The 17,566-nt window shown below is 40.3% G+C and overlaps 1 protein-coding gene across 1 annotated transcript in view; it reads right to left on the bottom strand.

Annotated features, from left to right (window-relative positions):
- Positions 1–17,566, bottom strand: part of LOC109992535 (cadherin-12) — a 118,531-nt gene that overhangs the window by 33,075 nt on the left and 67,890 nt on the right. Inside the window, exons 3-6 of the mRNA XM_065949041.1 lie at positions 16,387–16,681; positions 12,306–12,425; positions 9,563–9,730; positions 6,365–6,552 (exon numbers count right to left, since the gene is read on the bottom strand). Coding sequence (XP_065805113.1) covers positions 6,365–6,552; positions 9,563–9,730; positions 12,306–12,425; positions 16,387–16,681 — 771 coding nt within the window. The remainder of the gene's footprint in view (positions 1–6,364; positions 6,553–9,562; positions 9,731–12,305; positions 12,426–16,386; positions 16,682–17,566) is intronic.

The following is a 17,566-nucleotide window of genomic DNA, read 5'->3' as shown; positions in this document are numbered from 1 at the left end:
GAGAACAATTTTAATGTCTAAAAGTATATTTAAATAACAACATAATACAGTACCAGTGGTTTAGTTGTATTCACAGCAGTCTGCAGTAAACAAGTCACCTGCTCTCGTCTACACTGTTTTTTTACTTGACACCCTCTGACACTCTGGGGCAGAGGATTTAGAGTCGGAGCCAGAAGTCTCCAGGAGGTGCTCTTTATTCAATGCACTGTGGCCGCAGGAGGCGTTCAGTTTGCACTGTGAGTAGATAGTCCTGTATTAAAAAAAAGGATTCTCTGAATGTGTGCCAGCAAATATTATGCCACACATGCTGTCATTAAACAACGCCGCTCCTCTAGGCTTAGAACAGCAGATTTCAATTACGCATATCTCCCATCTCTTCGTCTCCCAGGAGGAGGTAAATAAAACACGCAAATGGACAAACAACATTTTAATCTGTCTAAAAATATGTGATTTTACCAAGACAAACCTAGGTTATAATGACAGCTCTCCATATGTGTGTGAGTTTTACCGCTCTCTGGGTACTGTCAGGTATGGCAGTGTTTGAATGCAGATGTGTCCGTCCACATGCTTTTTCATGTACAGTATGTCGCTCTGTGTGCACACATTTGTCTGCACAATTCCCTAGGAAGTCAGTGGTGGATTTATCTATTGTCTCCCATAATCCTATGTTTTGCAGATGGGATGTGCAAACCCCCTCGGTGCCTCTGTGCCTCTTTTTTCCTCTTCCCCCTGTATCGGCAGTCTGGGAAACAGATGATCATCCTTTGAACCCATTACTCAGCCTGATCCTCTTATCATAACCAACCTTCCTGAGTCTCTAATTTGGGGTCTGCCAAACTCTGCTCTGTGCACAATGTGGCTTTCATTTCTGTCCTGCTGTGGGTTTTTTCAGCGTTAGTGCGAGGGAGGGAAGTCAAAGGAGAAGGAGAAAAGGAAGGGAGATGAGGAAGAGGGAGAGAGAGGGATTGTCTGCACGCATTTGCACACCTGTCTCTGGGGATATACCACCAATCGGAACTAAGACAAGTCTGTGGGCGGGTCAGTATTCAGGGAACACAGTGAACAACTCATAAAGCCTTCATCTCCAGCTACCTACTCCCTACACCTTTCCAAAACACAGTCTCTCCCTCCCCTTTCTCTCCCTGGCTCTATCGCTGTCCTTCTAATATCACAACCCCACACGAGTAGAAGCACATGTTGTTTTTGTGAATTATCCTGTGAATTATCCTGTGGGCGGGCTTGGCCAGTTAAAGGCGCTCAGGATGTCCCTCATCAACACTGTCATTGTGTGGTAGTCGACCACTGTAGGGAATTCATCACACTGCTTCACTGTGGCATGGCAGCAAATCAAACACCGCAAGTAAAACAATGGCAGGCAAGAAGCATCCTCACCATCCATCGAGGGTATACACGATGTAAACAAACAACCATCTTCATTTACATCATAATTGCCTCCTGTCTCGTTCTGTTTTTTCATTACTGTCAATGAGAAGGTCGCTATACAATGATCTATAGCAGTGATGACTGTGTGTGTAAATGTTCATACAGAAAGTACAGAGCAAACTGAGGGAGCTCTTACACTGAGCACAGAATCAATTACTCACTCAGCTGCATATTTTTTGGGGGGGATCAAAGGATCGCACACCTTTGTGCAGATTGTGTGCCGGGGGAAGTACTAAAAATGTACCAGCTAAAGACTACCTCAGTCTGATGCAGCAGAAAGAAAAAAAAAACAAATGCTAGATTTGCATTCTAGCCCCAAAGAACATTTTAGACACTTACATCAGAAATGCCCTGAAAGCCAGAGAACAGAGTGAAAAAGGGCTCCACATTAATTTTGCAATAAGATGAAATGTGTGATGGATCCTTGAAATGAAACAATGTGGCGGCAAAATTAGATGTTTTACTGTTCCTTGAAGGTGTTTTGGGTAAGGGGAATTTTGCATGGAAAAGACAGGATCTAATTATAATCCCTGTTTTTAATCGTCGAGATGAATTTATGTTTAAAGCTTCTAAGTTTCAGAGAGTTACTTATTTTGTACTACTTTATTAAAGTTTGAGATTTATCGGTAAGAGAAATTGATGCTGTTTGTGACTAACACTGACAATGACTTCTTTTGTATGAAATTAGCGTGATATCACTATTCTTTCCGCCTCAGAATGATGCCTTATCTGTCAGTGTCATTTACAATTGTTTGTCACTATATTGAAACATTTTAATAAAAAGAGATGGGGGAAAAAATGAATGGGATAGGACGTAAAATGCTGATAAAGCATGATAAAGCATACTGAGTTGTTTCTAAAGTTGTAGCTCGTTTGTTCCCCTTTCTTTAAAAATCGAAAAGCAAAGTGTTTTTATATGTTTAGAAATGATGACTCATATCTCAGGTGCCAATATTTACCTGAACAAACAGGGAACTACTTTGAGGAAATAAGATGAGAAGTCCTTCAGGAAATGGGAACTGTTTCATCCTTGCAAAAACTTTATACAATTTCCTTTTTTATGAGACGTTATGCAAACCAAGCATTGCTCTGCATTACTCCCCCCCCCCCCAACAGCACTGACAGCACTGACAGCACTGACAACAAATGACATTTCAACTCACCACAGGGATTGAGTGCATCCTGCCAAAGGGAATTACAGCAGAGAGTATGAAGGAATCAATGTGTGAGCGAGTGTCGGAAAACAGACGTATATGTGTGTGCATGTTCGCCCATGTGTGTGTGTGTGTGAGAGTAAACAGTAAATTGCATGTTTGTGGGTGTGGGCGAGACTAACTTCAACACATTCATATAATACACTTCTTAACTGCTACATTCAGAGACTCTGAGCCAAACATTTGCCAGCTGTTCAAGTGATACTGACATTATGTATTTTAATAGCATGCTGGCAGAAGTGTTGAATCGTGAGCAGTTCTGTGATTCGGTGTTGCCTCTTAACTGGCAGCTAGAAGTAACAGTTTGTAAACTGTTACAATCTGCACATTGCACAGTTCTGTTTGCTAACCTGGCCAGTTTGCAACTCTTGATGCTGCCGCATAGCAGTCGAGATTAGAGAAGCAAACAAACCAACATCTGTGAGCCCGGATTCCTCCAACAGAGCTGTTACAATCTGATTGATATGCCTAAATGTTGGCAATGATTCAGTCTAATGATGATTTTATTACAGCCTCTAAAAACTGAAAGCCTTCTAACGCTGAAATTTACGGTCTTGTAAGCATGATAGTAAGTGTCGATTAGTTTCAATCAAAATCAAATTGTTGTCATTGAAGTTTATGTAAACTTTCATCACATTAGTTTTGAATTGAGTGTGGCTAAGCCTGGATATTTATAATATAATTAATTCTATGAATGTGTCATAAAAAAGTCACACTGCAGCTTTCGGGCTGTTTACACCCACAGCAAGTGTCACCCAGGGCCAGATTATAAAATGCAGTGGGTGTGTTTCGACTGTTGCTGTCTTTCTCCAGCTGCTGAAGTTTAGTAGGAGTCCCTGATGTTGTTTTTCATTATAAGGTGTTTTGCATTCGGGCGGGGTATAGTTCAGTTTAAATAAAGAAGAGGCTAATGCTGCAGAGTTATCATATAGCAATGCATTTATAGCTTTGGAAAAACAAATAGGGGCCTATGTCCAACATTGCATGACAATTCTTACTGCTAACAATGTCAAGGATAGCATAGCTTTTATTTACTCAGCATTTAGTTAATATAAGGAGTTATATTCATATGGAGAGGGTCCTGAGTCAGACTTTTTTTTTTTTTTTTTTACTTCATTAAAGGAAGAACGTGTGACATTTAACATGCAAGTATAGCATAAATCAGTTATATCCTGTGTAAATGTATCTCTGAGGCATGACTGTCTACAATGAGTGGGAAGCACGAGTCCCGCCAGCTGTACTGTTGTAGGAGGCGTGTTTACATCATGTTTACATCACGTTTACATCACGTTTACATGGACGGGACGGCCTTGCGTGTAAGGCTGTTTTAGTCAAAAACTAGAGAAAAGAAGAATAACATAGTCTACTCACTGCTTATTTGGATGTCATGTAAGTGTGTTTAGATCTCAGTCATTCTGTGTCAATTTATGTGCAATGTGAAACTATGACCTAACCAAAGTGTGCAAACATTAGCATGCTAACACAACAATGCAGGCCACAGGCTATCCTCTCGAGCAAAGGACAATTTTGCGATAAATGCCACTTAATTATGGTGCGTTCTAATTGATTACTCCTTCGTGCGAACGCCAGTGGAGAGGGGTTGGAGGTGTGTCGCCGCAGGAGAGCGGAGGCTTCAGAATAGCGGAGGTGTCGCCAAAACAGCAGCTTGTTTTGGTGTCATGCTGGTGCCCAAGTGCGACATCTAGCCGCACATTCATCACTTAAATGAAGATCCTGAATCAGTTAATACGAATTCAGGACAAACTATTACATACCATAAGGTTAGATGATAGTAAAAGCATGTGTATGTTTTAGAAAAGGCCTCTGCAAACTTAGTGAACCTAACTGAGCCTCTATAAGTCTCTGCTTTGGCTACACCCATAATACCATATTAGCCACCCACTGTCACAGAGCAGAATGCTTTTAATGTCCAAAGAGAAATAATATCATGCTCTCGCTCTCTACAGTCAAGCCTGTGGGTATAAAGATTATTTCTATTTAGCGTCTTCTGACATGATGGATCATGAAGTCTTTAACCAGGCACACCCTTAGGAGGGCGTCACAACAGAGCCAAGAATGGAGGGAGGACTTTTAAGGGGGATACTTTGAGTTTAGAAAACAAACGGACGTGAATGCATCATCAAAGCTGACATTAAGATTGATGGAAGGCTTCACTGTCTTTTGTTCGAAGCTATTGTGAAGCTCTTAGTCTGAAATTGGCAAGGGTTATTAATGGAATCATGTTGAGAAACCTACAATGTGGTTTATTAGAAATAAAACTCCTATCATTTATTAATCCACTCCCAGGGTCCGAAGGACATAAGGTCATGATATTGCTTTAAATATGTATGAACTAAATCTTGGAGAAGAATCTTTTACATTTCTTTTTATATAGGCTAAAGTTAATAATTGATTGCATAATATGTCCCATTATAGCCTCTCCTTTCTTTTTTTTTTGCGGATTAGCACTCGTTGCACTGGCTGGATCAGTCTATTTCTCTCTCTCTAATTTAAGTCTGCAGCTCTAATGTCCTTTTTTCTTTCACCTCTGGCCATCGTGGGTCTCCCTTGAAAATGAGATGATAGATCTCAAAGGGGTTTATCCCCGGAGTAATACATTTCTTTCATATCACTCCAGCGTTTGTGCCACTCGCCATTTGCAGGAGCGATATCACGGCCCCTACAAATGCTATATGTGGTGAAAGTCGCTGTTAAATTGAGATACTTTTGCTGTGTGGTTCAAAGAAAGTCCAACCGGAGATCACAACCGTTTTGCTGTGGGTCACTATACACTGGATGTATTAGTGCATTTAGCAAAAAAAAAAAAAGAACATGGCATATATTAAATGAGCCCTGACATGCTGAGTGAATTCTTTATATAGCACAGGCGCTCCGGGAGAGCTCTGATTTTGCTCTGATTTTGCTCTGAGCTGTGCTTTAAGGCATGGACAGCAAGTAAGGCGACAAACTGTAACGAAGCACATCATCACACAACTGAAAGATCGCAGGTTCAGCGCTAACAAGTGTTGTGATGGAACAGCAAAATGCAACAAAATGAGGTACTACTTGCATCCTGATCATTTATGTTATTTAATTTCTAATCTATTTCTTTCAATATCAACTTTTCTTTTAAAATTTCCACGCTCCTTTATTGTTAGTGTTTATTTTGTAACTTCAATGTGAAACACACTGCAAGGGTAATGTTCAGCAGAGCTTTTTAAAAAAGGAGTTATACAACTGGAAAAGCAGCATTGGGAGGTGGAAATATTACATCCAGAGATGCCTACCTGAGGGGAGAAGAGGTGCTGAGGGTGCTGCACCATCCCCTCACCCAGCTGCAGCTCCAACAACTGCAGGTGTCTGAGGTAAGCTATTTATATACATATATATGATCAGGATGCTCTCTCCTCTGCTGCTCTCAGTATATCTTCTCTGACGATAGCACTGTTTTCATTAAAAATTGATTCTAGTTGATTTATGTTAAACTATTTACATATTTTGAATGCATGGCGTGCAAACTTTGCTCTTATTATTAAGATATGAACAGCTGCTAGAAATGTTGACTTTAACTGATGGCCAATCAATTTTGTCGACAAGCCACCTGAGCTTCCCACCCTGAGCATAATGTCAGAGGAAAATTGCCATCGTGTAAATTCATAATTCAATGAATATCGTAACATTTTGTAGTAACATCAGAGATTGCATACCCTTTTGAGAATGATGATCCCCTCCTGGTTGTGTTCATTGGTGGTGATATCAAACATGGCGCCTCCATCGCCTGGCACAATGGTGTACTCTACTTCTGCATTTTTCCCAATGTCCAAGTCATGGGCTTTGATTCTACCAACAGCAGAGCCCACTGAAGAAGACTCAGGGACTCTCAGATGAAAGAAACCTGTCGACAAACACAAATCAAAACTGGACTTAGATTATTTTGTTATTACCTCCTGACATCGGGAGCCAAAAAAAAAAACGCAGAGCTCTTTAAATCTCCTGTCCTTCATATAGTCTCTCCCCCACCCGGGGGCTGTCTTATTTACCCACAGGCAAGTGGCTGATATGCTCTTTTCTGAAGTAAGTCCTGTAGCTAGAGGCATGACATTATTCAATTTTGACGTGTTTTGGACATCAAGGCCGTTAAGCACCTTGTAATTGGCTGGCTCAAGCTGTCAGATCAACAAACAAACAAAAAAAAAACTCGGGGGCTTTGATAACCCTCAAAAAGGCAGGAATCCCTGCTGAGGGCTTTGAAAGAAATCTACAAACAAACAGGGGATAGAATGATTATCATTTAAAACTGAAACCAGCATCTCATTCTGTACTATATAACCATCCATACATACGATCTATACTTACATGTCAGAATAGAAACAAGATATTCATTTTAAAAAGATTTCTAATGTTGCTTTCCCCCAAAGTTACACGTCTTTTATATATGTCTGTTCAATGACTGATGAGTGAATTCAACACACTTTTAGAATCAAAGGTTAGTGTTTTACATCCTTACGTCGATTTTAATTCAAACAGCTTCCTATGAAATCCCTTTATTTGCTTAAATACTTACTTTACATACTTCTTTGTATGTACATTCGATTGCTGTGATCTATTTGACACTCAAAGTCTTTGAACTTAAACTTCAGTACAGAAACATCAGAGAGATGATGTGCCAGAGAGGACGGAATGTATGTGTTTAAGCGTTTTTCAAAGGATAGTGCCACTAGATGAGAAAAGAAAAAACTCTAGACTCTTGGAACTACAAAGGTGCCTAGGATGCTTCATGGAAGGAAGTACATTTCTTTTTTTCCTTGGTGGAGGACATCAATGGACGAACTGAACCAAAACTTATGTTATTGGAATATGTTGCATTAAATGTTGTTTGTTTTTTTAATCAAAACATGGCTCTGCACCTTGCTACACCCTGAGATATTGCTACTGCTGTGATGTATAAGTCATTGCACTCCTTCTATTTTGTTATTCCCAAACTTCTTTTGTAGATCTTAGCTATTTCCCTCAGTGTTGATCCGAGGATTGAGTGAGAAAAGGGAAATGGATGAATTTGGGGATGTTCATTTCAATAAATAATCAAAGACATGCAAGGGCATAGATTCATCTCTAAAGTCTTTTTGTTGATCATGTCCTTTCAAGGACAGAACGAGAACTTTTCTCACTGGCTCCAGCTCCGAAACAGAAAGAGGATAAATCCACACAAATAGGATTTGACTTGTGTCCGGTGTACTCTAATGTTTTACAACCAATAACAAAGAGTCCTTTGGAGATGCTTCTGACACTGTTTTAGTCTAAAATGTCCTGTGTTAATTTTTGTATGAGCAGAAAGAGGACCTTTGAAAGCTACCGTAGAGGTAAACTCCTGATCACTTACTGATGGGGTTTTTATTGGTCAGAACATGCACTTCAATGATTTGTTACGTCCCTATTCTGTGACCTTTATCCAGATGGGGACAATACATACTGTACCAGCCAGTGCTTGCAACAGTTAACTTAAAATAAACAAGTAATTACAAACCCTGCTGACCTTTTTGTCTATGCTAGACGCTGCTGTGCAGTTAATTTATGCATTTTATAATGCCATTACTTCCTACGTGAGCAATAAGAAAGCTATAGTTGAAGATATTTCCATATAAGTGGCTTTATGGGCCCTACTCTTACAGACAAGAAAGTGAGGTGTGCAATTGTACATTGGAATGCAAATGCACAGGGTATGATAAGCATTTCCAGGTCTTGTATGGACAGAGATTTCTCTTCTGTTCGAAAATACTGTTGCCTGAGTTGCAGGTCAAGAGATGATAACTAACGCTTGTTATATTGCACTGTCAGTGGGTTAACAAGCTTCGAGGATTATCCCACAAAGCCATGTGCAGGTATAGGAACTGCTATTAGTGATACATGTTGCAACCACATCTGGTCCCATCACAGAGGCTCATTCGAGGGATTTATGGTTTACTAATACTTAATCCATAATGACTGAAGGATGTGGGGGGATTTCTGGAAAAGACAGATGTGTGATTGATCCATGCAGCAATGTAATAGGTAACTGAACCATCTATTCCATTTTACCTGTGACCCCTTTTACACATGAGAAGGACAGGAATACACAGGCAGGGATTTGGGATGGGACATAGAAGCAGCCATACTAGGTTTAAACCTGTGTGCTGTGACAGCATTATGGAAATATCATCTTTTCCTCGCAGCCAAAGGAGCTTGACCGGATGACTGCCCGTATTTACATTCAGAGGAGACCTCTCGGTGTCGCCGCAAAATACCTGAAGAGGCTGCGGCAATGCAGGACATCATTTTTTAGCTTTCCTGTCATACACTCGCTGTGGTGGAACAGTATAGAACCTGCACTCAGTTTAATAATAAAGTGTAAAAGAAGCTTTCGCAGATCAATGTGTTTAAAGCATTAGCTTGTTTTTTTTTTCCAACTTGGCCTTTTTTTACATGACCTGCTGAACGGCACAATCAAATTAATCTGGTTTAGCAGCTTATAGGAAATACCAGATAAGAAATGCAGTGGTAAATACACCGACTCAATCCCCCCGTGCAGCACAATGATGCTCAACCAGGATCTAAATATAGACGGATGCCCCATGAGCGAAATAACACCAATCCTGGTTTATTTGCTGGGAGTAGAAGCTGGAGATGCAATCATGCTAAATAAACTGGCCTTTGCTAAGACTGCGCATAATGACAAATAAGGAAAAGCAATTACAAAGAGCAAGGCATGATGAATACCCTCTGCCCTCTTGTAATTTCCACAGGGTTGATTTGTTATTATCACATATGTAACCTGTGTATATTCACCTGCATTATTATTGTTTTACAGGCATGACAGTCAATGTTGAAGAGCCATTAAATCCAACTTATTATCCTTAAAGGGCACTTACTTTTGGAGAACCTGGGTGGATTATCGTTGACGTCGCTGAGGGTGATGTTGATGGTGGTGGTTCCTGCCAGGCCCCCCAGCTGGCCCCCCATGTCCTTGGCCTGGATTAGTACCTGGTACTGTTCCTTCACCTCTCTGTCCATATTGGGCAAGGCTGTCTTTATAACACCTGGTGTGCAGAAAGATTGATGAGAAATAGAGACGATAAAGAGGGTTGAGGAACGAGGGGGGAAGGAGAAACGACTGTGAGATATAAAAGAAGACACAGGGGAAAAGTGGTAAACATCAAATCCCTTGAAATATCTTCCATGTCAAATACAAAATTTACTCCAAAATGCACAATTTATTCCCACCTAAAGGAGCTCCCGCCCGAGCAAGATGCTGCACGTGTTGCTCCGACCGAGGCTGAAATAGAGGTCATTTTACAAACTGGAGACACTTGACATTCAATAGGGAACTCGGGTGAAGCCATATAATGATTCACTTGAGGATCAGAGGCCCTGAGATCAGAGAGCGTTTGTACTGCAGATTAATAGCTAGGTCAGTGGGAGGTTGGCAGGCTAAAAGGATGCAGGAGGCACATAGGTGGGTCTTCACTTTTCTCACTCCTCTTATTCCAATTTTTACGGTGGCCGTGCGAGGATTGATCCACAAACATCATCTTTGATTTCAGATTCACACATGTCAGGGGTCTATTTCTTTTGAAAGTCCTCTCAACTTGCAGAGGAGGGATGTCCGTCTCTGAGAGGGATAATTTTTGTGACACGCATGCCTATGTTGATGTCGCCCCCCCCCCCCCCCACATTTCCCTCCCAGCGTTTGTTCCCATTGTTAATGTGCGTTTAGAGATAGACGCAGCACCAAGCAGGGCAAACATTTACTTCAACAGTTGGATTCCCCCCCCCCACCAGCAGCAAGCAGTTTGAAATAAACTCACAGTGTGTACTCTGTAAAGATCTGGGTTGAGCGGAATAATCAGCAACATATTCTGCCGTATCTGTCTGTGTGAGATGTATGAACCTATTTTCATACGCTTTGAACTGTCCCAGATGGTGAGCCAACAGCAGCCCACTACCGGCAAGCGCTGGTGGTATGAAGGTGTTTCAGATTTAGAGCAGCCGTCTGCCTTGCTCTACCTTGCTGACAATCTGCAACCCTTTTTACTGCCATTTTCCTCCTCTGACATCAGCCGCCTACACCAGAGAAATAGCAAACAATGCTGAAAAAAAAATGAAATAAGAATTGTAAACATCAAATGCTAATGTGTTGTTTGTCTTTTTTGTGGTTTCAGATTAAGCAGTGCATTATCCTGGCTTGTTGTCTAAACGCACACAACCCTGACTACATAGTGTCAGTGCACTAACGATTAAGGATCCTGGTTTGTTTACTAATAGTGAGGCTGTCAGTTTGTGAGTTCACCTGTCATTATGATGTGTTGCAAACAGTGAAGGCATTCCTTCACCCCAGCCACTCGGCAGCTACCATATTTTACCCACTATACTTAAAAAAAAAAAGTATCTTTGAATATTTTTATGCTATTAGTACCCACATTAGGACCATTGTGCAAATTCCAGCATGATAACATCGATGAGTTTGATGACATAGTGAATAATCTGCGCGGCCCTCATTCAATAAATTCAATAAATGAGTAAATAAAATATGTGTTCATTAATGTATATGTACTGTTTTCAATGTATAAACTTAAGCTATTCTATCCCCCTCATAATACATAATATGGCTACATACTTCTAGCATTACAACTGCCACTATAAAGTAAACCTTGCAATCTTGCACAACGTCTCATGTCACTTCATTGTCTTTACTGTCTTCTCCTTGTTGGCCTCAGTTTTAATAAAAGTAACTTTGATCAGAGTTTAATTGTGTATTTTTATGTCCTGTTTTTCAACTCTTGATGTTACTGGTGCTACAACAAACCAATTTTTAGTCTTGTAGATATTAGTCTTTCCTTAAATTGTGTATTTAATGTTCATATTTAATGTTGTACTTTTTTTTTACATATGGAGCACAGTTCACCAAAGTCAAAGTCCTTGTGTGTGTGGGCATACATGAGCAATAAAGCTGATTCTGACTTCCCTCCAGAGATCAATCAATCAATCCGTCAATCAATCAATCAATCAGCTGCTTGTCATAAATACAGTGTCAAGGACATATAAACCATTTCATATCTGTCAAATGAATCATTTTTTGGACAGCATGAGTCTTTTTTGTGGGCCAAAGATTTGTGAAGTGAACCGTGGATCAATCCTGAAGCAACTTTTATTCTCATGAGTGACTGTACACGTTGTGCACAATCTGTTAGGCTTAATAGTGCATGAAGTATATGACGGAGTGTCTCTGAACTCTAGAGGACACTCGATCACATCATCATCATCATAGTTTGGACTTCAGACTGTTCTGATATTGTAGTGCTTCACCAATGTAAAAGAAAAAAGGTTTTCACGTGATTTATGCATATACTGGTGACTTGGCGATTATCACTGACAGAGTGAGGATTTATTTTTCCCCCGACCAGAGATAATAATGCAGCAGACGCAGGGATAAATAAGACCAGAGGATGGAAATAGCTAAGCTTATCTGTAAGACTAAACAATCAGATAACCTTATGTCATTGCCTCTCTGTAAATCAAAGACACAGAAACATATTTTTGGACATTTTGTAAAGATGTGTATGAACTTTACATTCACTAATATGTAAAGTAAGTCTGTAAGACAAAGTACTCTACCTGTTTTGGGGTCAACAGAGAAGTATGGCTGGCCATGGAGGATGCTGTACACCACTCTAGCACTGTTTCCGTAGGTGGGGTCGTCTGCATCTGTGGCTGTGACTTGAGTCACGTACGTCCCTGTGGAAAAGAGTGGGAAGACTTATTGACTTTGACTTCATCTCTCTCCACATGAGACTGAAATCCAAACTCTTTGAAGTCCATCCGTTTACTGAAAGATCTCACCTGACACTAATGAATGGTGAATCACAAATGAGAAAGGCTGCAGATAATGCCCACCAGTCAGAGCACCTGATGGAGCGCAGTGAGGAGGAGTGTGTAGGAGAATGGATGTCGTTCAATTTTCCTGTTGCGTGTTTTGATTTGCACATTTGTTGCATTACGAAGTGGCCATTATTTAAAAATAAAAAATAAAAAAAACTTAAGCTCTTGTGCAGCAATTCATTAAACAATGCCACCATTAAGAAAAACAAAGGGGCTGTGGCAAGAACAGAATTAGGATGGCAGTCTTCCAACCTCCTGCAGTAAGAGGGACAGGATAATTACTTGTTTGGCTCATCCTCCTTAACTAGTTGGCATTGACATCACCATTTCATTAACATTGGCCTTATTTGCAATGTATTAGAATAAAAAGATTCAATCCAAAGTTTTTAAGCTATCAGCAAAAAACGCCTTATCAGCCTGACTACTTCATAACTCCAAGAGACACGCCTGCCATGGCGTTCCTCTTAACAGATGGGAAAGACTTCTTGCAGACAGTTTGACGTGACTTCCTTCACAGACAGGCAGCTCTGTGCACATGCTGCAAGTTCGTGTATCAATCACATACCTACATCTGGCTACAGATGTGGAAACCTACCAAGTGCAGATACTTTATAAGACTTCTAATGAAGAGTTTTTAGGTAGCTTAACTTAAAAAGGAAGAATGTGATACATTTTACACATAAATATAGCAGAAATCAAATATATCCTCTGTAAATGTTTCTCTGTGAAGAATAACATAGCCTAGGCCTACTCACTGCTTATTTATATTTAATGTTAAGCATTTTTAGGTCATTATCATTCTGTGTCAATTTACATGCAATGTGAAACAAGAGCTAACTAAAGTGTGCTAACATTAGCCTGCTAACAAAACAACGTATAGGCCACAGGAAATTGCAGCTTGATCCAAGGACATTTTCCTTATGCTGCTTGCACTTATTGGTGTTTAATAATGATTTAAGTTCCATTTGCTAACTCCTGAAAACGCGAGGGTAAGTGGGTTGGAGGTGTGTCACTGTAGGAGAGCAGAGGCTTCAGTATGGCAGAGGTATCGTCAAACAGCAGTTTGTTTTGGGTTCATGCCGCTGCTCAACGGCAACATCTACTGGATCACAAAGTCGCACATTCAAGTATTTCTTTTTCTCACATTTCACTTCCTCCCCTAAATGTTAAGACTACATATCTTTACTTTCAGGTCCTTCATTTTCGGGCATTTATTTCCAAATGTGACACGAGGTTAAGTCAGCTTTGCTCAGAAACACCCAGAAGAAATGTCCTTCAGATACTTACTATCTACTTTATTTTGTTAGTGCATCTCAAAGCCTTTACTTTCACTTCTCTACTTCAGAAAAGAAGTTGAAAAGTACTGCCATTTTATATGACTCTCTTTTACACAATGATCTGTTCTTCTTATTGAGTAAACAAATGGAAGTACATATGACATCCTGCCTACCTAGCTTAAAAAACGGTCTAAAAAACAGCAGCAAGATTTACTTTGAACAGACACTGACCAGACAGGGACAACAATTCCATGGTCATTTCAAATTCTGCTAAGCTCCTGGTAAAGAACTCGCTGTATATTAAACAGGCTTTGCAGTCAAAGCAGATGGCAACAATGGCATTAAAACATTAGGTGAGACAGATTAGTGTCTCAATCCTCCGTAACAAAGCCACACATGGCTGATTAGAGGTGCCAGAGAAGGACAGCATCGTGTCTGACACAAATATACCGCAGATGAGATAAAACGTTAACAGCCTTTGCAGTTCAGCTAAGGAGAGGAGGGCCGCAGCTCCGCCAGCTCAGAGGCAGTGAAAGTTTAAAAGCCCTTAAGCATGGCTGACACCTACGTGTTTCCAGGCGACAGAGGAAGCAGCCCTCACTCCAGGTGTGAGACAATACACACCAGGAATAAATTCTGTTCATGCAATTATGGAAATGCAGGTGTGTGATTAAGACCTGGGTGGAAGGAATGTCTTCAAAGGTCATTGCTGGTAAACACGTGAGAAGCATGCAAACGGTTTTCTGCAAAATGTGGATCATTTCTCAACGTCACAACATATTCTTTCATACAATATTCAACCTACTGGTGTAAGGCAACAGAATGTTAGAAAACCAATTAACAGAGATATATGTAGTCAGATATAAAGGACAAGACAACAGAATCAGTGCAATCTGAAGAATAGTCCAATTGGAAAAACACTTCTGTGGATTTACATGTTAAAGATTTACACTTGTCTCTAAATGATATCTCTAGGGATAAGCTAATTGCTAACAACTCCAAGATAGTCTCCATATCATTGCCATGAGTGATTTTATAATGTTTAGCCTAAGATTAGTCTTCATTACCAACCATCATTGCATATTTATGTACAGCACTTCTTCCTTTCATTTTGTGTTTTGCCTTGCTAACAGGAAAAAAACACCCACAGGGGGATTCTAACCAAAGACAAGAGGGATGTAACATTTAATGAACCCATTGATCACACCAGCCTGCTGCTATAAATATTGATAAAAACGTTAGTGTGTTTGATGTTAAGACAACGGTTGCAGCAGCATAAACATCCTTTGGATACACAAGGTTAATGAATAAATGTTTCTATGGTTTGACCTGAATTTACATAAAGTGATGATTATTTCTAAACAAACAGAAGTCCATTCTTTATCGTAACTTGGAATCTTCAATTGGTCTATTGCAAGTGCACATGTTCGGGGTTTACTTGATTTTCAGTACTATGGCATTTCCTTTTCCATCACACTAAAGCGATGAAAGATGTTTGCAGTCGAAAGTCGGGCTGGTGGCGATATCCGATGAATTTACACCAAACCACTTTGCAATTCTGTTTGGCACAGTCCACAGACTCAGCTGTGTTTCCTCCATTGTATCTGTATGACCAACTTGAATTATGGAGTTTTTAAGATGTGGATGTTTGATAGGTACTGCAGGTTAATGGGAAGTGTAGGAGGAGTTTTGAGAGTATGAATGATACAAGAGGGGGCATCCTTTTTGAATCAGTTTTTTAACAACTCGCTATTTGCTATTTGGTGAAGTGTGGCTTTGAAGGGGTTAATAATTATGGCAGGTAAACTTCTAAACTTCAAATTTGTATTCAAAAATAACTTTTTGGGATGTTTAGCATAAAGTACAATAACAATAGTAGGATAGTATTTTTGTCCGGAGGTTGTCTCTTGAGAATTAATGTTAAATTTGTTGAACATTAAAATAATGACGTTGCATTGATCCTCAGAGTCAGATAGATCATCTTTGAACTACTTTATTCATCCTGTGTGTGTGTGTGTGTGTGTGTGTGTGTGTGTGTGTGTGTGTGTGTGTGTGTGTTGTTTAACTAAACCTCTGTGCTCTGCTTTTGTTGTCACATTAATTGGGCTTTAGGTAAACTTCAAAGTTCCTATGACTCTACATCAGTCGGTTAACAGAGAAGATTATGACTTAGAGTGTCCACTGGAGTTGGGCTGTGTTGTCCCTACATTCTACCTACACTCCAGTGAGTGCTGATTCTGGACTTTCCAGGGCTTCATTGCCATTCAGATCAAGAAGAACCACACTTCCAAGGAGTTACAAAGCTGTGAAGTGTACTCAGGGCACACCAAGAATAGCTGGTTTTCTAAAATGTCAAACTCTCTTTTGGGGGAACAGCTAAGTCCCTCTGGGTGTACCTGTGATGCTCCTGAAACTTCACTTTTGTTTTCTGTAGTTCATGCCAGGTAAACATAGCTTTCAGTGCAAAGACTTACTGTCAATTAAGGGAAGGGGTAACTTTTCTATCTTTTAGAGGAAAGTCTCTTTAGATTGACACTTACCCACTGGGGACATCTCAGGGACACTGGCTGTGTATGGTCCCTCCAGGAACTTTGGCTCATTGTCGTTGATGTCTTGAACCTTGATTACGAATTCTGATTCTGGTTCTAGGGGCCTGTTGCTGTTAAGGTCCACAGCCTGGGCGCGCAGGGTGTAGTAAGGCTTCTCCTCCCTGTCAAGACTCCTTAAGGCATGGATGTCCCCCGTTGTTTGGTCAATTGTGAAAATGGAGCCGGCCCCGTCCCCCGAGAGAGTGTACTTCACCACACTGTCCCCTTTATCGAGGTCAGTGTGCAGCTGAAAGACAAAAGAGGGGGAAAAGACAGGTTGAGTGCAAACATTGGCACAGATAATGATTCATTGGAAGCACTGGGGAAGAGCTGTCAAAGAGCACCATTTCACAAAGACAGTCAAGGAAACTGACGGCGCATCAAAGAGCAGATTCATGTCTTCGCAGAGATCTGCAAAACACTAAGTCATGAGAAAATATAAAATGATAGTACTTTCGGAGCGTTTCACAGATTAATGAGGCTAAATCTCTCATAAATAATGGATTCTCTCTGTGCAATTACATTGCAGGGGAAAACTCTTCAACATCACAGACTTATTTCTATTCAAGAATGACTCAAACAAAATCTTCTCTTATGTGAGTTAGATGAGACTGTGCAAACTGGAGGTGAATATTTGTTTTCCACAAGAGCAGTTTTGAATGCTTTCGCTCAGATAGTGAAAGTCTGTGACCAGATGACAAAGTGCACATTTGCAAAACATCGCTACTCCATCCAGGAGAAGATACATCTGTTCTAATAAAGATCCACTTCTGCAGCCGGTCTCTTTGTACAAGAAACACTCTGGGCTGGTGACAAAACGCTTATTGACATAGTTATGTTCCCATCCCTTGGGAGACCAGTCATACAATACAAACCCTTTTAAATATTTAACGGCTGTAGCCATGCAAGGATATAGATTTTCCTTTTCTTATCAATGACATGGAATATCCACCAACATGGAAGAACAGATACTCAACCAGTGAAGCAGAGAAATACAGTTTATCCATTTTTGTCTGACAGAAAAGTCCCATAACTTGGACTGAGATAATTCTAACGCTACAGTTAATGATATGCTTCGGGCCTTTTTCTATTACTTTTGCAACAGAATGGACAATGGACATTTTTGGGGTTT

The sequence above is a fragment of the Labrus bergylta genome, chromosome 20, assembly GCF_963930695.1.
Source record: "Labrus bergylta chromosome 20, fLabBer1.1, whole genome shotgun sequence".
NCBI classification, from domain to species: domain Eukaryota; kingdom Metazoa; phylum Chordata; class Actinopteri; order Labriformes; family Labridae; genus Labrus; species Labrus bergylta.
Note: the sequence above shows the minus strand (reverse complement) of the source record. Positions and strands in the feature narration are given on the sequence as shown.